Raw genomic sequence first — 24,221 nt, 5'->3', positions numbered from 1 at the left:
GGGTGCTGGCCTGACACTCAAGGGCATCTGCTGGTGGCCCTGGCAGAAGCTGCAAAATAAAGACATAAACAGAACTGAGGAAATTTAACTGGAAAATGCTTTCCTTTCTGTGTTTTTCATTTTGTTTTAAATAAAAGCAGTCTGGTATGGCTCAGAGCTAGGGGCTAGAGTCAGAGACCTGCATCTGGTGATGGCCTCCTGAGGCAGCCAGGGCCTCGCATGGGGAGTCAGTGCGTGTGGTTCACGTGTGCACTTGTGTGTCTGAATGTGCATCTGAAAACTGCAGTCACTGATATTTCTCAACGAAAGAAGACAGCAAGTAAAGGTGTTACTAGTCTAAGACCTTGCCTTTCTGATGTTCTAGAACATGCCACATGGCTGCAGTCATCTCTGAATGCCAGCTCCTTCTACTCTGAAAGCTTACCAGCAGGACAGAATCACTAGGTTTCTCTGGGCCATGCTGTGGAATCAGGCGCACTCAGAATTTCAAAGACAAAACCTGATCAGAGCATGAGCCACACTCCACGTGCTGCCACCAAAAAAAGAGCCAGCTCCACAAGTTCCCTGCAGAACAGCTCTGTGTCTTACTTTCAGATACACCACGGTTCCTAAACATGATGGCTACAATCACAGGACAATGAGCATCCCCATGGACAAATCTGCAGCCAGTGGCTTCCACGACCCTTTCTCAGTGTCCCCTGCAGGTAGACAGCAGAGGAGCAAGATGCTGTGGAAGGTGGTATCTGAGGCCCTCCCTCGAGCCCTCTTGGCTTCCTGTGTGGCTGCAGGCTCCACTCACCAGCCAGGGGTTCCACAAGCAGCTGAGGCTCCTGAGAGTACACATCATACTGTACAACGGGGTGGATGTGTGCAAGGACAAACCACACAGGGCCCACTGAGGCCCGCAGCTGTCGCAGCGTGTATGTTCCAGGTTCTTTGGCCTAGGGGCAAAACAAGGCACTCTGTGGGTTACATGTTCCCAAGGCAAAGGTGACTGTCCTCTGACTCAAAAGCTACCATCTTCGTCTTCCCTACAGCCCTATATCCTGTGCATCACACATGCACCTAGACTGCTCCAAGAACCTGCTAGCTCTCCAGTCCTTTCTAAGCACCTGATGTTTCTGGCTCAGCTTTAGCCTCTGATGAAGTAGACTCAGAGTGAGGTCAGGTGCAAATTATATCCATGGGGGACAAAACTGTCTTCCTCAGACCCTGTCCTCACATGAGGCGAAACAAACAGGGTACGCTCCATCAGAGCCAAGTGTACAATGGGAGACAGCTGATAGGGCAGTCACCTTCAAAATCCCCTTAACAAGTAAGAGGGCATCTTCATACACACAGGAAACAGCTAAGAAAATCCCCACAGCTCAGCCAGTTAAAAAGCTGACTAAAAGTCCAAACAAAGATCTTCATACAGCAGCTGGGGATAGTGGCTCATGCCTGTGGAGAAGCTGGGGCAGGAGGACTGCCATGAGCATGAGACCAGCCTGTCTCAAAATTAAATCATAACAAAACCAAGAACAGACTTCATTCAAAAACTTATCACCAGCCAAGCCACTTTAAATACAAAAAGTTGAATCTTCTCTAGGATGAAGACAAAACCCAGAAGCAGCAGAGGGCCTCACAGCACTCTCAGACTCCTTCCCGGCCTCCACAGCTTGGGAGCCATGTCCCGAGCCCAGCCCGTACCTGGGTCCTGAACGATATCTTGTTGGCTCCTGGCTGCAGAGTCACACTGTTGCACCTCAGCACATGGGCCCCGTCCTCCAGGGCCAGCCCCGAGGATGTCTCTAGAGAGGAGCTGCTCTCCTGTCTCCGTAGGAGCATGTGGACGTTCCTACAAATAATGCCTGTGGTGTTCAAGGAGTTATCAGACGGGCTTCTCTCCAACATCTCCGACAACTCCAGGGCAGGAAGGCTATTCTGAGATGCAGGAAACAGGGAGGCCTCGGCTGGAAAGGTGATGATTCCATTGGAAGTCTTGTGCTTGGTCAGCCACTCAGCTGTCTTCCGGTAGTTGTTTTTCTCGATGCTGAAGTGAACGTTGACAGTAATCTGGTCCACATGGACAGGGACAGGCATCTGGCTACACACCGTTATCTCCACAGTCAGGATGCCACCCGCATGGACCACAGCGTTGGGAGGGTCAAAATGGAGATCCTTTAGCCGCGCAAAGGAGTGCATGGGTAGCACCACCTTGTAACCTGCAAACACACACTCCATGTCCCACACTTGAGCCACATCTCCTGCTGGCACTGGGAGGCAGTGTACTAGCAGCTCAGGAACATGGATGCTTAAACAAAGAATAAAGATTGCGAGCTTCCCAACCTCCTGCATTTCTTACGTCACAAAATCAGATTTAAGAAATATTTCTAAAACTCTGGGAATGAGAAAAATCAACAGCAGCAAAGACTTCCATGGCTGTTTTGGCAAATTTAGGAGGAATAAAGAACAAATGCTGCCTCAATTTCACAATAAAACTGGTCAGCAGTCCAATTCCTAGAGTCATCCACAGGGGCCTCAAATACCCTCCCAAGTAAAGAAGCTAATACTCCACTGTGCCCCTGAAAGTTAGTCCTGGCACTTCACAGTCTATGGAGATAGTAGAAAGACAGCTGCCCATCGTGGGGGGTGGGGGGAGCAGGGCGCTCTGCAGACACTGAAGATGGATGAGAACCCACAGTGTTCCCTGTTCCCTTCTTTTCCTCGAATACCTTAACTGCAGGTAGAGAAGGCACAGTGCTGAAGAACCACTGAACAGTACTGATGAACTAAAGAGGTTGAGGTGGACTCAGAGGAAGTGTGCTTAGCAGGGGCGAAGCTGAGGCTGTGGCTATGGCTGTGGGTTGGCCCATCCAAAAACCAACCACCAAACCAACCAGTCCGTTCAGAAGTTAGAGCAGACTTGCCACAACTGACCTAAGAAACAGACAAACGCTTTTGGAACTTGTACTCACATAGAGGGACCAAGGAGCACTCCCATCATGTCCCACACAGGAGCAAGCAGAGAAGGCACACTAGAGTTTGTAAATCAAACCACTGTCCTAATGCTGCTGAGAACATCATGGAGGGCAAATCCATTTCTGCAGCCTGTGATCACATAAGGAGCCAGAACCTCGTGGAGAATGTGCACCTGCTACAGACTGACTGGTCTATGCAACTCGACCCATGCACATCTTGTGGTGGATAAAGCCCTAGCACCCCAGAACAACAGTTCTTGGACAGGAGGTAAATGAGGTCAAGCGGCACTCACAGAAAGACATCCCAAGTGCCTTCTGTCTTCTGAATTATGTATAAGGAAGGGGCCCTCCCCAGAACATGACCCTACTCTACCTGCCCTTGGACTTGTGCCTCTAGAACTCCGAACAAATGCCTACTGTTGAGTCCCTGCGCCACAGTGTCTTATAGTGGCAGCCTGAAGGTATTTCTCTTAAGGCTCTCAATCAACAACACACAAGGAGCAAAACTTTGTAAGTTTCATCTGGCCACACAAAATCATCAGGTGTATTCCCCCAAACATTTAACCTGAATCTAACTTGGAGGCTGTAACTCGGAAGCTCCCAGGCAGAAGCCCAGGAACAGATTCCGGGAGTTGGACTGACCTGAATGACACCTGGCTCAGTGTTCTGGAAATAAAGACAAACGAAATGGTGTAGCGACACATGCCACACACCATGAGCCTTGAAGACATTGGAGTCAAAGAAGCCAGTCACTAGAGACTTCATATAATGCAAGTCTACAGAGAGCAGAGAGGTGGCTGCAGGGGCTGGAAGGTAGGTCCAGGGTTTTGTTCTGGGTAACAGAGCGGAACATGGTGGTGGGTCCGCACATCTGTGCATACACTAAAAGCCACTGAATTGTGTGCTTCAAGTGGGAATCCATGATGTGTAAGTTCTATCTCAGAAAAGATATTACATTTAAAAGGAAATAGTGTCTTAAAAAAAAAAAAGACATGAGAGTCAATGTTCTAATTCAAAAGAGAACTGAGACATATATCCTATTTGGGTGAAGTCCAGACCTTCACTCGAGTTCAGCAGGGAAAGAGATGAAGAGAAAGACAAAGACCCACAGCTGTTTCACAGGCCAGTAGTATGGTTCTGCTCCTTCTCCTCCTTTCATATAATGTATGTGCCAAGAATTAAGTGATATGTGGCTCTTCATTGGACTCCACTAAAAATGATTTATGTGGGTCTGCAGAGATGGTTAATAGGTTCAGGGTTTGGCATGTGTGCATGTGTATCTCAGTTTGGAACCTCGGCATCCACAGAGAAGCCGAGCATCTGCTACTGCAGCACTGGAGAGGAGAAGAGGCACATTCCACAGCTCTCTGGCCAGCCTAGAAACAAGTTCAGAGGAATCCCTTATCTCCAAAAGTAAGTGGAGAGGTGATTAAGAAAGACATCCTGACATCAACACACACACACACACACACACACACACACACACACACACACACAGTAATGCATGCTTAGCACTTGAGAGTCAGATGCAGAAGGACTATTTCAAGGCCTTATAGACCCAGCTGGGTCTACATAGTAAGTTTCAGACTAGCCAGGACCACATCATGAGAACATGTCTCAAAACATACAACATAAAAATTACAGCAATTCATGGAAGCACTCTTGAGGTAATCAGAGAGACCTGAGTCTGGGCAGGTACCTATGAATGCCTCTTGTGAGTCTGGAACATTCTTCTGCATCACAGAAGCATGCTATCTGGTTTGGGTGCAGTCCAGAGCTTCACTCAAGTTCAGCAAAGAGAAAGAGACTGAGAAAGACAAAGACCCACGGCTGCTTCACAGGCCAGCAGTATGGCTCTGTTCCTCCTCCTCCTTTCGTACTGTATTGAAAATCCTGTGACACAGGACTGGCCACCAGCCTCACCTGGGTTGTCCTCTTGCTGGCTAGCAAAGCTGAGGATCTCCTGGCAGAAGTACTTCCGCTCTTCCTCCATCAGGTGATGGTCACTGGCCAAAAGGCTGCTGGTCTGCAAGTAGCTAAAGTGTGAGTTAAGGGCCAGGGAGGACCTCCTGGGGAGGATGCTGGGACAAAAGGGCTTCAAATGTCCTCGCTTGCCTTCAAAGAATGGCCCAAAGGAGAGTATTTTTTTTTAACATTATTAGAAACTCAAAGTTAAGATTTTAAAAAAGAGTGGATACTTGGTCTATGCTCTATGGTCCCCCACCCTCCCAGTAAGGCAGAGCCTCTTTCCCCTATAACTAGGAGCAGCCAACACACTCAGTTGTGAGCAGTGACACCATATAATCAGACAGTGACTTGTGTTATGACGTCATTGGATTCAAAGGATACTTTTCCATTTGTCCAAGGTGTTTTTGGCACTCGGCTAGCTGCTTCCTTGTATGTGTGACAGGCAGGGCCCAGCCCTCAGCCAGGTAATTTTTTAAAGCTCCCTGAAGATACATTTCTGCCTTCTGTGGTGACCTTTTCTTCCTTGCAAAGTTAGCAAACAGAAGCTTGTTAGTCCTCACAAGGGCAAGCAGACCTCCACATGACACTTGGATGCTTTTACAGTCCTCCCACACTCCTCCTCACCACTCCTCCTGTGAGGAAGCCACAAAGGACTACTGGGGTACCATCTGAGCAGTGGATTCAGGGTGATACTATGCTGTTGCTCTGGCATCTGTCACTAGCATTGTTCACACTTCCTAGCTAGATCTCAGGTCAGTAGGTAAGAATACTTTTTAGCCTCCCTCCCACTCTCCCCCTGAAGGGAGGAGCAGCCTTGCTAGGCCACAGAGGAGGACAATGCAGCCAGTCCTGATGAGACCTGATAAGCTAGGGTCAGATGGAAGGGGAGGAGGACCTCCCCTATCAGTGGACTTAGAGAGGGGCAGGGAGAAGATAAGTGAGGGAGGGTGGGATTGGGAGGGAATGAGGGAGAGGGCTACAGCTGGAATACAAAATAAACTGTAATCAATATAAAAATTAAAATTAAATTTAAAAAAGTATTTTATTTTTCAGATTTATTTATCATGTATACAATGTTCTGTCTGCATGTACACCTGCACACCAGAATAGGGTGCCAGATCTCATGCTAGATGGTTGTGAGCCACCATGTAGTTACTGGGAATTGACTTCTGGAAGAGCAGTAAGTGCTCTTAACCTCTGAGCCATCTCTCCAGCCCAAAAATACTTTCTTACTGGCAGGTGGGGCAGCAAAGGCTGGGAGAAGGGAAGGATTTGTCCAAATTCCTAGTGACTAGTCACAGCTGGGACATGTTGCCATACCATGCTGGGCCCATGCCAACAGTCTCTATACTAGAGCTGAGGTCAGTTACAACCAGGCATATACATACAAGCTGGTTCCAGAGACTGAGGGCACCAAAGATTAGACAAGCAATACCAAGAGAAAGCCTTCCTAGGTCCAAGGAAACCACAAAGACGCTCAGAATAAACTAAGTTAAGTTTTCAGCACAAATTCACCAGCACCTGTTATACCTCAGAGAGACTGGGGCTCCCATGCCTTCCCCAGAGGGCAATACAGCTAAGCTCTCCAGGGCATCCTTGGGGCAGAATCCCCATTTCCACTATTTCAGACACAATCAGAGTTCATAAGTCCCAAATTAAATGTTTCTCAAATTAAGTAAAATTTAAACTTATCAAAGTACACTAGTTTTTCTGCATTCTTTTGGTTCTCCTACAAACCCCAGTTTTTTAAAGGGATTAGAACCTTCCTACCTCTTCATTTACCATCTCTACAGCACTCTAAGTATCCAATGAGTTTACAGAGTCTGGGGAACCTTACGAAGAGGGAGGCTACTTGTCATTCGGCTAGTATGTGGCCAAGCTGAACTGGGTCTCTGGGTCCTAAAGGAAAGGCCAGTGCCTGGCACTGGGACTCTGTGCCCCTGGACTCTACAGTGGTCAAGTGCATTAAGCTCACAGCACCCCTAGACATAGCTTCCCCTGACTGCAGGAGTGGATCACGACTCCTTGAGCTTGTTCACAGTTCCAGCCCCACTGTGAAGAAGGTAGGTGAGGGACGGCTGCGCCAGAAAACCTGGAGTCACTTAGGTGTCTAAAAGGCCCTATCCAACAATCCACACCAGTTTTGTTTCATGTACTAAAATTACCTTAAGTACAAATTTCAAAACTTTGTTTCAAGTACACAAGCTTCCTCTCCCATTTATAAGTGACATCTCCTTGCAGAGCTTTGAAGCGGAATCCCACTGTGGCAGGCCAAGTTTGCTTTCTTTCAGCAGACCAGTTTTCTCACAAACCCCAGAGCTAGAGCAGGTTTCCATGCTCACGCCCAGGGCGTCCCTCCCACTTGCATCTGGTGGGTTTGTGATGAACTCTAGACTACATGACCAAATGCTGCTTACCTATCCTGGAAGGTAGGCTCCAAAATACTCTCATTGTTCATCTAAGTTAATTAGTTAACCTAAAAGTTAAGATCTGTTTTATGCATGTATATCTGGGTCTGGATCCCTAACATTAATTAAATATAGAGGGTCAAAGATCAGTAACAACCACTAAAGTAATAAGCCAAAAACCTCCCCATGTGATTCTGGAAGAAACTCTACACAAGATGATGACTGGCTAATGGGGTCTACTTATCTCCATCTACCAAGTCATGCAGACTTTACAGTAATTCTGTGTATAAATCTTTTCATATATATGTGAAATGCTTAAATCCAAGTTCACCATCAATTACATGTAAAATTCTGCCAGGTCTTTCCCAACGAGCTTGGCAGATCGGATCCTCCCAATGCTTGTGTACATCTCAATGGTGGCATGGGACAAGTCCTGTGAAAAAGTGAAAAAGCACAATTATGTCCGTGAGTTTATCTTTAATTATGTGTATGTGGAGATGAGGGTACGTGCACACGAGGCCACAGGCATCGGATCACCTGGAACTAGAGTTACAAGCCTCTCGACGTGGGTCCCAGGGAAAGCGCTCAGAACTTCTGCACAAGCACCACATGTCCTTAACCCCCACGACCTCTTCTGGACCTGTGCTTGAAATTTTAGGGCACGCCTCGCATTTACTTTACCAAAGAACACACTGTGATTAACAGTTTTCACTTGGTATCTGCTACTTTCACAGTGTCACATGACACACCGTAATTTCCGTACAAAGCCAGTAACTTGTACGTGTGTTATGAAGCACATTATATAAGACAGTCACAAACTCACACAGCATAGCTTGTGTAACTCTCTCACTGCTTCTGTCTGAACACACCCTTCCTGGCACTCTTCCTAGCAGCGTATGAAATGGGAACACAGTAGATTTACAGCCCTTCCCACTTCAGGGTCGGGAACTGAGCTGACACCCACCTGTCATTACTTCCTGGAATCTTGCTAATTTAACCTTTAAAATCAAGCACCATAGCTCTGCCCAAGCACAAATGGGCACTTTTGACAAAGAAAAGTATTCATTATCTACTTCCTAAAGGGAAAAACCTATGCTGAACAAAATTGTAAGTATTTCATTGTTGTGTTTGTACCTAATCACGGTCTGAGAGGTACTAATCCACATGTAAATAACTACCCAGTTTCCATACACCTCTCCCCAGTGTACCAAATAAACGACTAGGGCCAACAATGAGGGGTTGAAATATCAGCTCATCCAATTCAGAAGGCCAGAACAAAGCCAGTCGAGGCTGAGTGGCCAGAGGGCCACTACCACACTCACCAAGTAGTGCTTCTCAAAGGCCTCTACTGAGGACAGCGCTTCCTGGAGTTTCTTATAAGGACTCTGAGCTGTGTTGGCTGAAAGACAATGGAAGGAAGCATCTTTCTCAGCAGCAGCATGAACAGTTGTATGTGTCACGCTCACTTTTAGACCTCAGGGTGATGATCTCACAGGACACTCATGGGAATCGTGAAAACACAGCCTTGCCAGTGTGACCATATTATGACGTCTATTCCTCTCCACTTCATGAAACAGCTCAAGACCATTCCATAAAACTGTTCTCTGATGGCCAGGCATGGTGGTGCATGCTTGTGAACCCAGCACTCAGGGAGGCAGAGGCAGGTGGATCTCTGTGAGTTCCAGGCCAGCCTGGTTTACTAAGTGAGTCCAGGACAGCCAAGGCTATACAGAGAAACCCTGTCTTGAAACAAAAAACAAAACAACCAACCAACCAACCAAAAACCCTAATCTCTGAGACGAGACTTCTCAAATGGAGAAAGGACGTATGACTGGGGCAATACAGATCCACGCCCTTGCCCTGAGCTCCACCTGGCAGGGGGTGCTATCGGTTCTGGCAATCTCCACTAGGCTTCAACAGCAACCATACCTGTTTCGGGTCTCTCAGCTCCTAATCCTGCCAAAAGATCAACCGTCCTGTTGAGATCTTCTGAGTTGGGTCCTTTTTCTGACACAAGTCCACAAAGGTACCCTAAGGACTTTAGCTGTTGAACAAAATCCATAATTTCAGTTCATTTGCCCTACGTCAGTAGGCAACCCACGAATGCAGTAAATACATAACCCCAATTCCGCTCGTTGTGGAAGAAACAGATTTCTTATCTAAGTGATCCCTTTATGGGCTGGCTGCAAGCTCACAACTTTTTTGGTTGGTTCTGGGAGGGAGCTGAGCTTGTGAATCCTCTCTCTGCCATTCAGCCTACTGTGCCCACTCTTTGCCTGCTGCTCTATGTGCACCCTGCCCCTGCACACACAGGCTCACATCTACACTCCTCACATTGCTGCCCACTGCACCTTCCTACTTGCCCCTCCTTGACACTGACACTGTCTCACTTGCCATCTGCTGACGAAGCTGTCAAGAACTAGGAAACTCTGACGCAGACTGTGAGGACACGAGAGTATCCACGGTAGTCTAAGCTAGATTTCTCCAAACAGCCCATGCTGCCTGCCACACAGGCACCCATAGACATGCGAGCACTTCACACATAATAGCAGGTACCTTTTCCATTGCATAGCTCCACAGTCCCACCATGTGGGCAATGTTTGAGTCTATCTGTGCCCGGTCACAGCAGCCTTCTATCCTCTGCAACACCTCCAGACAGCTCAGAAATACCCAGCAATCCAGAGCACCAGGAGGGACAGAGACCTATGAGGGCACAAGGATGGGCAAATGAGAATGCCGTAAACACAAATCTATAGTTTCCAGCGATCTGACAGTGTAACAGGGACATGTTACAATATGTTACCACAAAGCTACAGAAGGGTAACCTATCACAAGCCAGAGACAGGCTCGGCCTCTGTCAAATGCATCTTTGAGTCACGTGTTTGGTGATTATAAAGGACTCGGCTAGCATACAGTGTTCAGTTACATAATTTTAAAACCTTATTAAGTAAAGCCTATAAGAACTCGAGAGTTGGCTCAGAGTTGGCTCAGAGATTAAGAGCACTTACTGCTCTTTCAGAGGATCCAGGCTCAACTCCCAGAACTCACACGGTAGCTCCTGTCCATCCATAACCCAGTCCCAGGCATCCAATGTTCTTCTCTGGCCTCCAACAGCACCAAACGCACAGATGTAGTGCACACACATACATATACTATATGCATATATATCATACAGACACACACACACACACACACACACACACACATACACACGCACGCGCCTATGAAAAGCTAATTATTACCTGGCTTAGCATGAGGCCTAGCTATGCTGTCTAGAAGTGAGGAGGGGAGTCCCAGGTCTTCATGGTCACACTAAGAACAGACCATTCAATAAAGTAGAAAGAACATCAGTGACATTCAACAATGACAGCTAAATGCTTAACACCAGATCAAAGTGGCATTAGAATTAAAGAGTTCCTGTAGCTTAGGCAAATGTGTAGTAGAACATGCACAACAGATTCTATACAACATCCCAAGTTTGCTTAGAACAACACCCAGAAAAGTAAGCAGGGAAAAAGCAGTTACTGCCACCATAGCTGATGACAGTTTTGAGAAGGTCTCTGAATCACAAAAATACATACCTTTTACAATCAACCTACGTACACCTTTTTCAATCTGTGAATCAAACACGCCCACCATTGATGACTAACATGGCTTACCTTGCAGCTGATATCTTAGTTTTGGTGAAACAAGCTACTATTGCTACATAAAGTGAAACAGAAGTGACATCTGTACAATTGGCATGCGAAGGCCACCTTGTGCTCATGAGACAGGCTCCCAACAGCCTTCTTACAGATACCCTGAGACCTGATAGCAAAGAAGAGGCTATAAGAACCAAGGCGCCTTTGGTGTTGCTTTAGATGATTGCATGACCAGTTTCTGAAGGGTCAAGTTACTCACTTGCATCCCCAAACAGAAAAAGCCCCCTTCACAGTGGCACAGCTTTCATCAGAAGCAGGCCACGCCAAGGGATCAGGACTAAGACCCCCAAAAGAGCATGCCCCTGTGCAGGGGGAAGGGGTAGGACCCTCAGCTACCACGCTGGGGTGAACTGGGATGCTCTCCACTAAGCAGCATCACTGGAAAAGTGTGTGAGCTGAGATGAACATGCCATTATCTTCCCGCCCCGCCCCCGTCCACACTAGGGGAAGAAGGACCTCCTGGGGGAAGGAAAGATAGATGCAGCGGGGCAGTACAAAGAGCCACTAAAGTGGAGTCTCCCCGCCAGGGTCACCACAGGGTCCAGGAGAACCATGCTTCACTGTGGGTGATTATTTCTCCTACTTACTTGATTATATATTTTAGGTAACTAAAATAATTGGGTTAAAAGAAAAGGAAGACGAGAAGGAGAAGGAAGAGAAAGAGGAGGCAGGGGGAGTACCATGGAGATGGCTTCCAATGCAAGCATGAGGACCTGAATTCAAACCCCCACCCCTCTACTCCATATCCACATAAAAAGCCAGGTATGGCTGTGCATAATGTAATCTCAGCGACAGGAGGGTGTGGGGTGAAGACGTGTAGAGAGATGCTGGAGCTCACTAACCAGCCGCATAAGCATAATGGTGAGTTTCCCATTCAGTGAGAGACCGTGTCTTTTTTTTCTTTTTAATTGTCTTAATTGCATTATGTGAATGAGTGTTTTGCTCTGTTTGTATGTATGTCTATAAACCACATCTGTGCTTGGTGCTCAACGAGATCATCAGATCTCTTGGGACTAGCCTTATAAATGGTTAAGAGTTGCCATGTAGGTGCTGAGACTCAAACCTGTGCCTTCTGAAGAGCAGCCAGTGCTTTTAACTGCTGAGCCATCATCTCTCCAGCCCCAAGAGACTGTTTGAAAGGAATACGGTGGAAAGCAATAAGTGCACAACTGCAAGCACGCATTCTCCTCACACACATCCACAAAATGGATGAATCTTTTAAGATTACTTCAAAAACATGTTGGGCCTATCATTCAGATTATGAGGTATACAAAAATGTTACTGTATTATTAAATACCCTCTTGCCAACATTTCAGCTAACTGGGTAAATTATACCTATGTCTTGACGCTGAAGCATCTCCCACGGGCTCATGTTTTAAACTATCCTCCAGCTGGCAGCACCATCTTCGAGACTATGTTGCCTCTGGAATAGGTAACAGCTGCTGGGATAGGTCACTAGGGACAAACTGGCTCTCAGTTCTGGCTTGTTCTCTATTTCCTGATCCTCTGAGATGTAAGGAGCCTCCACCATACACTCTCATTGTCAGGAAGGACTGAAAATCTCTAAGGCCGTGAGCCAAAAGTGTTTCCTGTGAGCCGATTCAGTGAGTTCGTGTGGTCACAGCCAGGACACCATGACTTCTATGACTGTCTACATGTTATCAAGGCCTCACCATGACAATGCCTTGGTAAGCCTGCAGCACACCAGGGGATTACGTGGCCCTGGGTGCAGATAATGACAGTTCTATAACAATATTCTATGGCTCTGGTTAAAACATTTCGGAGGTCTCAACTGAGAAATGGTGCCACGGACCTGATATCCTATGTATGCACATGTGAATATCCTGGGTGCAGAAGTCCCTGAAACACTACCTTACTAAAGTGTGCATACCCCAGGCTGTGAAGGGGTCAGTATCCCCTAGGTGCATTCTTCTCTAAAGGATTAAGATATTTCTATCACTACAGCTAACAATTCAACCGCTCCCCCCACTCACTGGCTTCTTCACACACCCACAGTTCCCACACCTCCCAGGACAAGGTAACCGAGGGGAGGAACCAACTCACTTCTAAGAGCTTCAGCTCCTGCACACAGCTGTGCAGCAGCTCCAAGGCGCGCTGAGCCACCTCCCACGGCCGCTGGAGGAAGAGGAGCAAGGTGCACTGGCGGGAGAACAGGTAGCTTCGCAGGTCCAGCAGAGTGGCCTCTTGTTTCTGTATCAGCTCACGCTTCTCCATGTCTATGGGCTTGCGGAGCACCAGTCCATTCCAGCTCTTCACCGGCTGGCAGAAAAAAGTCAGCCAGTTGGCACCATCTAAACAAACACACATCATGAAAGATGCTGACTGCAGGTGCCTCACCTAACTAAAACTCCTGCCCAGGACTTCAAGGTCTCATGCAGGAGCAAGCAGCTTTCCAACCAGACACTATAGGCCACTGCCCCAACAATCAGCTACTGCTTTGAGATGGGGCGGCCCCTGCAGGCATACCCGTTTGGATCATGTTATCTGTGGCTGAACACAGTACATGCCATCCTACCATGCCCAGGAGGTCCTGTGCACGTATACAGTGTGTAAGGCAGCCACCTTGATGCTCAGGCTGTGGAGCTGGGGCACCGCAGTTCCATGTCAGTGAGCCCAGTGACTGCCTGACCATCCTGGTAGTTGCCTTACTCACTTCGTCCCCATCAGACCCCTGAGTAGAGGTACCAGAGGTACCAGAGGGCGTGATGAAGGCACAGGGAGGAAGGTGCAATAGCCAGAGGAGCACTTCTTGTCAGCTTCCCAACAAACTCCCCGCATCTAAATTACAGCCTTGGTACTAAATTTGATCTTAAAATAACAATCTATAATAACAAGTCATTTCATCTGTAGTTAAAAAAAATCATTTACCCTTATGACCACTCCATGTACAACCTGGTGACTGACATTCCTCAGCTGGCATGTCAACTGCAGCTTGTGGCCTCCCTGACCACAACCGCTGTAACCATCTAGGTGGAGCTGCTGCATCAAGCCTGGGTGATGCCACACAGGCAGTTCCCTTTGTCAGACTGGGTGCTTTAGGGTCACTGTCCTGTTCTACTCAGGCCCCTGGCGAGATGACACCTCTCAAGGAGGGGTGGTCTCAGCCATTGCTTTTCCCAAATCCCCTTCATTGCCCATGACTACTGCTGCAAATGAAGCTGAGTTCATCTCCATTCACAATGGTGGTCCATGAGGGCCTTGCTCCTAACTGCATCTACAGCCATGCCTGGCACCAGGTGGCCCAGTTTACACTGAAGAAATCCTTTCATTCAACTACAAAAACTTGGCCTGGTTTATTTTTAGATTTTAAATTGCCCCACATTTATTTTTAAATTGAGGAAAACCAAAGAAATTGGTGAAATATAAGAACAATCTTATATTCAAGTGAGGTGTGTATATTATACGGATATGTAACAAAAATAAATGTGAAGGGGCCAGAGATTTGGCTCAGCAGCTAAGAGCATTGGCTGCTCTTCCAGAGGACCCAGATTCAATTCCCAGCACCCAGATGGCAGCTCTAAACTGTAACTCCAGTCCAGGGGATCTGACATCTCCACACAGACATACATGCAGACAAAACTGTGGCACTGTTGCAGTAGCACCGTTGATCTTTCAAGCACTTAAGTAGTATTTTAAATCCTTTTACAATTGCAGAATTAGCACAATGAAAACACACACAGAGAGAAGACGGTTGAAAGCTGGGAAGTAAGTCCGTGGGTAAAGTGGCTGCACTAGGGTAGCATGCACATGGTTGAGCACAAGGATCTGACTCTGAGTCCCACATAATGCACATAAAAAAATAAATCTTAAAAAAAAATATGAGAACCACTTTTACCTTTCTAATTTCTATAGTTTAATTAGCAAATGTTTTACTTTGGTTCCACACTGATATCTGGATATTAGCAGAATGAGACATCCCAACTATTACATAAGGACTGCTCTAGAGTGGAGGTCAAGGAGTGAGGCCCATCTCAGGACTAGGGCAAGCCCAGGTGTGGCAACTGTCTAGTAACTAGTAATTCTGTAGGTTCTCAACTGGTGCCACAGTCCATGAACATCACTGCTTCCTTCAGACACAGTGACAAGGTTCTTAACAACATGTGTAGCTTAGCCCAGGGACTGGGTGGGAAGGAGAAAACAACCCAGACTCTAGCACCAGGGGATATCTGAAAAGACTCTCGGGAGGCAGCTGACGTACTGTGCATCTATTAACAAAAAGAGCTTGGCATTTGACTGGGCAGCTTGGAGAGATTCCATGACAGTGCTAACAAGAAAGAAAGGGAAAAATGTCTCAATAAGGAGAGATGGCTCAGCAGTCAAGAGCACTTGCTACTTTTCAGACTGAGTTCAGTCCCCAGCATCCACATCAGGTTAGCTCACAACTGTCTGTAACAGCTCCAGGAGATCCTTCATTCTGGCTTTCTTAGGTACCTAGACATATGCATACATGCAGAGACAAGACACATAAATTAAAATTTCCTAAGTGTCTCAATAATATGATACTGGGTGGGTATTTTTGTTTGTTTGTTTGTTTTGATTTGATTTGGTTTGGTTTTTTGAGACAGGGTTTATCTATGTAGCCTTTGCTGGTCTGGACTCACTTTGTAGACCAGGCTGGCCTCAAACTCACAGAGATCCGCCTGCTTCTGCCTCCCAGAGTGCTGGTATTAAAGGTATGCACCACCACACCTGGCTTAATTCTTTCCTTTTTGTGTACCTGTTGGTATGTGTAAACATGTATGCATGTACACATGGAGGCCAGAGACCAATGCTAGGGAATCTTCTTCACTTGTTCTCTTAGGTCTTAGGACAAAGTCTCTCACTGACCCAGAGCTTGCTGACTAGGTAGCATGGCTGACCAGTGAGGCCCTGTTACAGACTAGAAGCAAGCACTACTTCAGATGAGTTCTGGGACTCAAAGTCAGGTCCTTGTGCTCAACCAGATGTGCATGCTACCCTAGTGCAGCCACTTTACCCACGGACTTACTTCCCAGCTTTCAACCGTCTTCTCTGTGTGTGTTTTCATTGTGCTAATTCTGCAACTGTAAAAGGATTTAAAATACTACTTAAGTGCTTGAAAGATCAACGGTGCTACTGCAACAGTGCCATAGTAAACTCACAGAAGGATCTCTGAGGACTGCAGACAGAGGGTAAGGACATCTACTCTGAGTCAGAAGCTACAGAACCTGAAAGCAGCTTTTTTTTTTTTTTTTTTTTACTACTTGAGACTTCTTCTGAAAGTGACAGTGACTAATTCTTAATTACCTCTCATTTTATTTCCAACAGGAATGAGAATACCCTTTACAATCTGCATAAAACAACAATAAACTATTAATTGCAGAACAGACTAGCTGAAATGAAAAGTGGGGGAACTGCTGAGACATCTACTTACCCCCAGCTCCAAAGTTGACCACATACTGTGAGAACAGGGCATCCAGCTCGTCGTACTGTACCAGAGCATCTTCAAACTGCTGCAGCATCTCAAAGACAAAGGCAAGCTCCTCCTGTGAGCGGAAGACACCAGTTAGCACCGGAAGCCATATCAGCCATGGAGGGCAGACAGTGCTGTGAAAGAGACTCACTCAGCCAGTGATCACCCAGCCTCCATGACTCCACATCAGAACCCACAAAGGAGGATGGAGAACAGAAAGGAGAAGGCAAAAAGCAAGGCCAGGGCTAGCCTTCCAGCAGCACTGGGCACAGCTGGTCACAGTGGTACCCCTTCCCAGTGTTACCTCATAACCTAGCCTCTCGCTCTCCCAGACACACAGCTGCCTCTTCTCTTGAGCTAGAATGCTCACTCTTCCTCCTGATCTCCACATAGCTTACTCTTTGGCCTCTCCCAGGCTGTCTGTGTCCCCTGTTCAGTGAGGCTTCTTTCTGCTCTCCTGACCCCTGGCTGTTGATACCTTCCTTCTCCACTCTGACAGTAACCTCATGAAAGTGATGTGTGGTCATCACTCTGGCATTGAAGTGTGCAGCACAAATAGCTGCTTAGTATCTGTTGAATGAAATACTGAACAGAGATGGCCATAGCGTTCTGATTTCCATCACTACACATTAAAGCAAAAGCCAGGGGGACAAACACATCTGTGTAAATCTACTCCAATACACTCAGATCCTGATGTGGCTTCAGTCTCTGATCCTACAGCCTGAAGCCCCAGACAGCGCTCACTAGAAAGGGATCAGGAACATAGCTGAAACCCACAGCCCACTTTGGATCCAGATTCCAGCCTCATCATCTCTCCCAGTTGCATCTGGGCTGACCAGAAGTCTGCCCAGACTTCGGGTTCCTCACCTGGTTCTGTATCTGGATGATAAAGTTCCCTGCACTGGCTAGGCTGTGAGTTCAGCTATTACCCAGAACCCAGAGAGAAGCTGCAGGGAAGCAGCGGGCTTAACCTTTGAAGCCCAGAGCCGCCTTCAGTTATCTGTTCTGTTTTCTGCTGCCTCTACAAACACTACTGGACAGTGTCACACACACACACACACACACTGTTGGATTCTCCTGACTTCTCCTCTTGTTCCGTCCCTCCAACCAGGACCCCCTCCCCACTTTTTTTTAAATCAAGTGCTTTGCAGGCTGAACACTGCAATAAATTAATCCTTTCTCAATTGTGCTATTTGGTTTTTCCTTTTAAGATAGCCTCTCACTATGTAGCCCATGCTGGCTTCAGACTGGTGATCATCCTGCCTCCAGTCTCTAATACTAGGATTACATGCCTAGCTGGTCTGCATCAGTTCACTATGTAGCAATGTAAAGTACATCCATACTTTTGTAGAAGCACCATCTACAACCTTTCCCTCCCCTGAAGCTATAAATCTGTTGCTACTACATGACTTGACCACCTCCTCCACAGCCTGTGTAACCTCTGTTCCCAGTCCGTCTGTGAAACAGGCCACTCCAAGAAATTTGCCTAGGCAACAATGCAACAATGTCCTAGGCAGGCTCCTTTCACTGAGCACAATGTCCTCAGGTCGTGCCACGTCATTGCATTTGCTGGGTTCTCTCCTTATTCACTTTACATTGCTTTCTTACTTTTAATCCATATTACTTTTAGACTTCGAAAACTGTTGCCAGGAAAACAGTGATTTGTATGGAGGTCTTAGCTCCTGCTACATTAGCATCTCATGAAACTGTAGTACCATTCTCAGACTCTTGAAATCACTGCTTGTTACAATACTATTAGCCAGATAGCCTTACATGAATTTTTCAAAATCCATCCATGCATCTAACTCTGATTTTCTGTGTATGGGTGTTTTGCTCAAGGAGGCCAAAAATGAAGGTGTCAGTTTCCTCTTGAAGGTGGAGTTACAGACAGTTGTGAGCTACCGTACTGATGGTGAAAATCAAAGCAAGGTCCTCTGCAAGAGCATCCAGTGCTCTTAACTGCTAAGCCATCTCTTCAGCCCCTGTATCTGACTCTCCATTCATCCACTTTTCTAGCCATCTATTGATCTATTTATCCAACCAACTATGCATCCATCCTCCCACCTATCCACCACCTATCTATGCAGTCCATCTAGCCGTGTACCCATCCATCCATGTAGCCATCTATTTGTCCACCTCTCACCCATCCATCTTGTACAGGTGCAAAATGACCTCCACCCTAATCCAGCAGTGGTCTTCAGCTGGCCATGTCTTCCTTCTCTGTAATTCCCAGACTATGCTTAATAAGCTTCAAAAGTGAGGAGACAGGGCCTTAGAAAGGTGTGTGCAACTACACAGAGAATGATTAACACACTCAAATCTTCTCACCTGGACCAAACCTTCTTGATATCCCTTAGACAGAGGCTTCAGAATAAGACATAAAATCAAATGTCTAATCAGAATGGATCTTCCATTTATTCAAAATATGCTATTGCTACATGACTGATATGTAAACATGAAGCTTACACTTTCCCAGGCAAAAGGTGGTGAAAAAAAGCAAGGAACCCTAAAAGCAAGACTCCTGTCCCTGTACTACTACTGCTCTGCATCACCTGAATCCCCATACCCACACTCCTGTGCACCCCAAAATTTTCCTCTTCAGAAACAAAAGGCTGATTTTAAACAACTTAAAAGCCTAAATAATTTAGTGAATTCTAGTAAAGAACCAGCTTAACACAATCCATTCTTAGGAGGAATGTTCCCAGAAACCCATGCCTCGACCCCAGTGTCTGGACAATAGTGAACCAGTATGGCCATATCAGTCATTTCCCAATGCTGGGCACCTCTGCCTAACCCACAGCAGACTTTAGAAGTCCCTGTGTGCAAACAACACCAAGATGAGTCCAGTGACCAGAACTAAGTGGGGCGATGTTGAGCTTGAAGCAGCAGGAGACCTTCAGGAATCACAGTCATCATCTGCTTACAGCAGAGGAAGAGGAATAGCCACTCTGGCAGCTACTGGTTGGCTCCAAAAGCCAGCAGGAACGAGCCTGAGAGATGCCTCACACAGTCAGAAGGAGGCCAGTACCTGAACCATGAAGTATTCACAGAAGCTCCAGCCTGGCTCTGTCCTCTTTTCCCTCAAGGTCCGCATGTCATCCTCAAATTTGCCAAGGTTTTTGGTAAAAGACATGAGCAGCAGAGTCCTGAGTTTGGTCAGGAAGGCATTCCAGGATTCCTGAGTTCGAGAAGAGTCCTTCAAGGGGTCAGAGAGCACAACACACCTACAAAGACATAAAGGGCAGTCTGGGAAAACCTTGAGGCACGAAACACCTGCTTGGCTGAGCCTCCTTCCCAGATTCCCCACTGCCTCTCCTGTCTCCAATCAATGAAAACCGTCATGGAGGGGCCCAAGCTGTTCACTGCTGCTGGGGCAGGAAGCACTGAAAAAGTTTCAAGGAAAGTGGGCAGAAGAATGGACAGGAGTTAGAGGGAGACTAAAAAGGAGTAACTTGCAGGGTCGATTGTGTTGCAGAAGCCATGCCACCCTCAGTTCCCAATCCCCTTTCTCACAGGCCTCACAGACTCTACCAGCTTCTTACACTGACAGAATGAAACCAAGATACCTCAATTCAGCATGGGAGAACCAGGGCCCAGCTGCAGCACCTGGCTTCAACTCCTCTCACTCCAGTCTGGGTCACCGAGCATGCCATACCCTTCTCTTTCCTCCAGCACCCTCTTGCTCACCTGACACCTCTCCACACTAAACCCACTCCACTGATCCCTGCAGTACATCCTGGGAGGCCCCTGCAGGGAGCCCCCGCCCTCTCCATAGATATGCCTCTACCACCACACTCCAACTCTGTAAAGACAACATTAAGAAACAGGACAAATACAGCTGACAGATGGGTGTGATGCAATTTAATTGCAAGGAGGCTGTGTCCATGATGCAAATAAACCGAAACTCAGAAATGATCTTAAAATCTTGATGCAAGGGGTATCAACAGTTCTCTTTAATAAATATTTTTATTAAGCTGCTAGCAAACAGCAAGATGAACCAACTCGGTGCTCCAACATGGGACAGCAGCCTCCATGCAACCACCAAAAAGGTGAGGTAGCACAAAAGAGACAGCCCTCATCGCCCACCCAGTAGGCTGATCCCTCCCAGAAGGGCAGAGCCCAGGGCTAGGCACCCCTGAGGTCGCCTCCCAATAGGAGCTGCTATCTGCCAGTTCAGCACTTATCCTATGGCACTCTCAGGAGCTGCAATTGCCAACAAAACTCTTGCATGGTCTCCTGTAATCTCCATACTGCAGGATGGAGACCTACACCACCACTCATGAGGCATGGCTCTCCTTCATCAGCCCGCTTGCCTACCCATCATTTCCCATGCTATATTACATCATCATTCTCTTAGTCCTTGTTAGGCCTTTCAACTCGTACAGTCTCTAGGTTATCATCTGCTTGCATTAATTAAAAAAAAAAAAAAGAGCCCAGCACAGTTACTGACGTGAGGAATGGACACTGATGAGTGTCTCCCAGGGCACAGAAGACCAGAGCAGCTGCTAACAAGTGTACATGTGAGGGGGATTTCCAAGGAGGGCCTCAGAGAAACACTAATGCTACCACTAACTACCTCAATCACTGAGTCAACATCTGACTCAGCAGTATTTTGTCAAAGGTTTGAAGAATACACAGAACCTGTAACCAAGCAATTTTCCTTTAAGGAGTTTATCCTAAGAAACTAGTTAAGGACATAACACAACATCTGAGCTGGAAAGACAAGTACAATGTTGTCTATAATAACAGTAAGACAACAGAACCCAACAGTCCTTGAGGTTTCTATAAATAACATACACCCTATTAATCTGATGCACTATTGTGTTCTCACTAGCAATAATGGGACAGGGATACAATGTTTGTGGAAAACTCACAATGTACTAAGTGACAACAGCAGGTGTCAATTTTGCAGTTTGACAATGCTCTAAAGATACACAGATGAAAACACTCCACTCTAGGCTGCTTTCCCACCTACTTCATACATCCTGTACTTCCTGGCCCATCCCTGTCCCCAGGGCACCTCCCACAGGCCCCCAAGGAGGCTGGCAGCACTCAGAGGCTCTTGCAGCATGGGTCGTTACTGGTGGTAATGACCATGGGAATGACAACCTGGCACACCAGGGCAGGGTGCGGCTCCAGTGCCAATCTCTGAGACCCAGCTACCAGCGCACAAGTCAGCATGCAGCCAACTGATCAACTGGGCATGGCAGTTGGCTGTTAAGGAGAGGAAGTCCGAGCATGCACAGATGAGCAGTAAGCCAGTGCAATGAAGGGACGGAACTGGTGTTTTGCAATTTCCTTCCTGGAACTTTTAACAACTGGCCTATAAACAGAGAAATATGTGTCCCACCATTAAAAGGCTGTTTAGGGACTTCTACACTATTCAAGGACTGATCTCCCCTAGGGCCACTGGCCAGAAGCTTCTCCCTTTAGGCTGCATACACATCCCCCTAGGAGATGACATGCTAGGCCAGGAACTGCAGATGATGGGTTTGGGGAGGGCTCTGGCATCCCTCTGTAGCTTTCTAGATTGGCCGAGTCAACAATTATCACTGACATCAAAGTGGGTAAAATCTAAGACACTTACCTGTCACTCTGTTTATTACAAAAGTCATTTCTTATTTTGTCCACAATAGAAGTTCGGGGAAGGATGTTGGTTTTGTTTTTTTTCTTGGCATCATTTTCAATTACCACTATTAACCAGTCCACAGAGCTATGAGCTTTCAGAACATTCTGCCACTTGGTGAGGTCGTCTTTTACTGTAGCTTTGTACACTTCAGTGTCCTAAAAATAAATAAGTCACTGTGAGGTGAGCTCCCCAATGCCCTTTTGTTTCCAGGCCTGAGTGTCAATAACAAAGAGGCACTAGCCACAGCACGAGGCAGCCGGGGATGAACAGGAGTGGGGAGAAGCCCAGATGCCTGAGCCTGAGTGCCATGCTCATTTTCATGCCTGTCTCAGCCCCAGCACATTCTGGCACCCAAAGGCCTAAGATCCAGCACCAAGAACTGAAGAGCTGAAAGGGTTACCCACGGTGACACTGTCCATGAGCTGAGGAGGCGCTTCAGTCAGGGTTCTGTGCCCAAGCCCCATAACACTGACAATGTCATAGTCAGCCAGGAGTCTAGCTTCCTGACAGCTGCCCTGTAGCCCTCAGTTCTCTAGAAGCCTTAGGGTCCATTGATCTAACCTCAATGCCCCTTGAATTCTCCAGATAAGAGCCAGGAGAGAAGATCACCTTAGCTCGCTCATGCTGTCCCAGCTCACAGGAGCTAGCAGGAAGCTGTTCATCTCAAACTCTGTCCCACTTCTCTTTCCCAAGACGAACCCAAGTAATCAGAAAGAATGCCACCCTCTCCCCCCCACAGAGCAATGGTCAGAGAAAGCACCACTCCCTAATAAAGCCAAGACTCTTGCTGGCTGTTCTTCATGTCTAGTGCCCCCATGTACCATACTTACAATTCCATTTACACTTAGAAAATCTAAAACCAAGACACAAGACTGGGCTTGGGTTTGAAGCACTTGTCTAGCATATGCCTTGGGTTTAACAATAACAACAACAAAAGATACTTACCACAATTTAAATAAACTTAACACTTTTAGAAACAGCCATTGTTTAAATATACACACACTTTCTAATGTATACAATTTATTTGGTTTTATTTTATATGAATGGATGGGTGTTTTGTTTACATGTTTGCCGTTGTAGTACATATGTATCTGGTACCCATGAAGACCATAAGAGAGCATCAGATCCTGAAGAGCAACCAGTACTCTTAATGGCTGAGCTACCTCTACAGGCTCTCCCCTCTCCTTTAACAGTTCCTCCTCACTGTCTCACTTTGGCTCTTTGGATTTTCAGCCACTCTTAATGCTGATGCGGACACATGTTGATTTTGTTGATTCACCATAAGGCATCTTCAAGAAGCTCTGAGAAAGGAGCTGCAGAGACAGCTCAGTAGCTAAGTCTTTACTGTTCTTGTACAGGGTCTGCATTTGCTCCCAGCACCCACGTGGCAGCTCACAAGCGCCTGTAACTCCAGTTCCGGGGATCCGTGCTTCTAACCTCTGCAGGCTCCTGCACATGGGGGTGCACATACATACACTAACACATACACAAGGAATAAAATAAAGATGCATCAGCTCTGGAAAGAAAGACAGACAACTGTCAAACTACAATGTCCTACCCTGTGAAAATAGCCTTGAAAACAAAGGTAAAATAATGACCTTTTCATACATAAAAGCTGAAAAAACTGACCACATAGGGCTCTGCAGTGTGAAAACACAGTTGAAGAAACCCGCCAGGCAGAGGAAATGAACACAATCAAAGCTACTAAGCTCAGTGGAAACCTGCCTAAGAAAGGTGAAGGACAGTCTCCTTGTTTTTAACCACCCTGGACTATTTAAAATAGAAACAGTAACAAAGTACGGTGAGGTTCCTAGGAAGTGGGGACCAGGACTGGGACTGGGAGTCCTGTTCTACATACAGCTTTCCCTTCAAGACTAGTCTAAAGGAAGGCTTTGAAGTCATTGCTACCTTCTGCCAGCTTGCTCCAGACAACCTCTTACAATAAAGAAGCAAGATTCGGGTGGAAATGGTGCTACCTGTACCAGCCCTGACAGCCTGAGTTAGATCCCTAAGACCCCCAAGGTAAGATGAGAGAACTGAGGCCCAAAAGCTGTCCTCTTGCCTCCACATTATGTGACATGGAACATGCATACCATGCATAAC

At 46.8% G+C, this 24,221-nt stretch overlaps 1 protein-coding gene across 1 annotated transcript in view; it reads right to left on the bottom strand.

The window, feature by feature from the left end:
- Nucleotides 1–24,221, bottom strand: part of Trappc10 (trafficking protein particle complex subunit 10) — a 61,900-nt gene that overhangs the window by 16,290 nt on the left and 21,389 nt on the right. The window contains exons 4-15 of the mRNA XM_021649662.2: nucleotides 22,077–22,273; nucleotides 19,518–19,713; nucleotides 16,451–16,562; nucleotides 13,102–13,349; nucleotides 9,893–10,039; nucleotides 9,266–9,380; nucleotides 8,659–8,735; nucleotides 7,678–7,769; nucleotides 5,310–5,450; nucleotides 4,884–4,996; nucleotides 1,690–2,204; nucleotides 800–941 (exon numbers count right to left, since the gene is read on the bottom strand). Coding sequence (XP_021505337.1) covers nucleotides 800–941; nucleotides 1,690–2,204; nucleotides 4,884–4,996; nucleotides 5,310–5,450; nucleotides 7,678–7,769; nucleotides 8,659–8,735; nucleotides 9,266–9,380; nucleotides 9,893–10,039; nucleotides 13,102–13,349; nucleotides 16,451–16,562; nucleotides 19,518–19,713; nucleotides 22,077–22,273 — 2,095 coding nt within the window. The remainder of the gene's footprint in view (nucleotides 1–799; nucleotides 942–1,689; nucleotides 2,205–4,883; nucleotides 4,997–5,309; nucleotides 5,451–7,677; nucleotides 7,770–8,658; nucleotides 8,736–9,265; nucleotides 9,381–9,892; nucleotides 10,040–13,101; nucleotides 13,350–16,450; nucleotides 16,563–19,517; nucleotides 19,714–22,076; nucleotides 22,274–24,221) is intronic.

This window comes from Meriones unguiculatus, chromosome 16 (assembly GCF_030254825.1).
Source record: "Meriones unguiculatus strain TT.TT164.6M chromosome 16, Bangor_MerUng_6.1, whole genome shotgun sequence".
Lineage (NCBI taxonomy): Eukaryota > Metazoa > Chordata > Mammalia > Rodentia > Muridae > Meriones > Meriones unguiculatus.
Note: the sequence above shows the minus strand (reverse complement) of the source record. Positions and strands in the feature narration are given on the sequence as shown.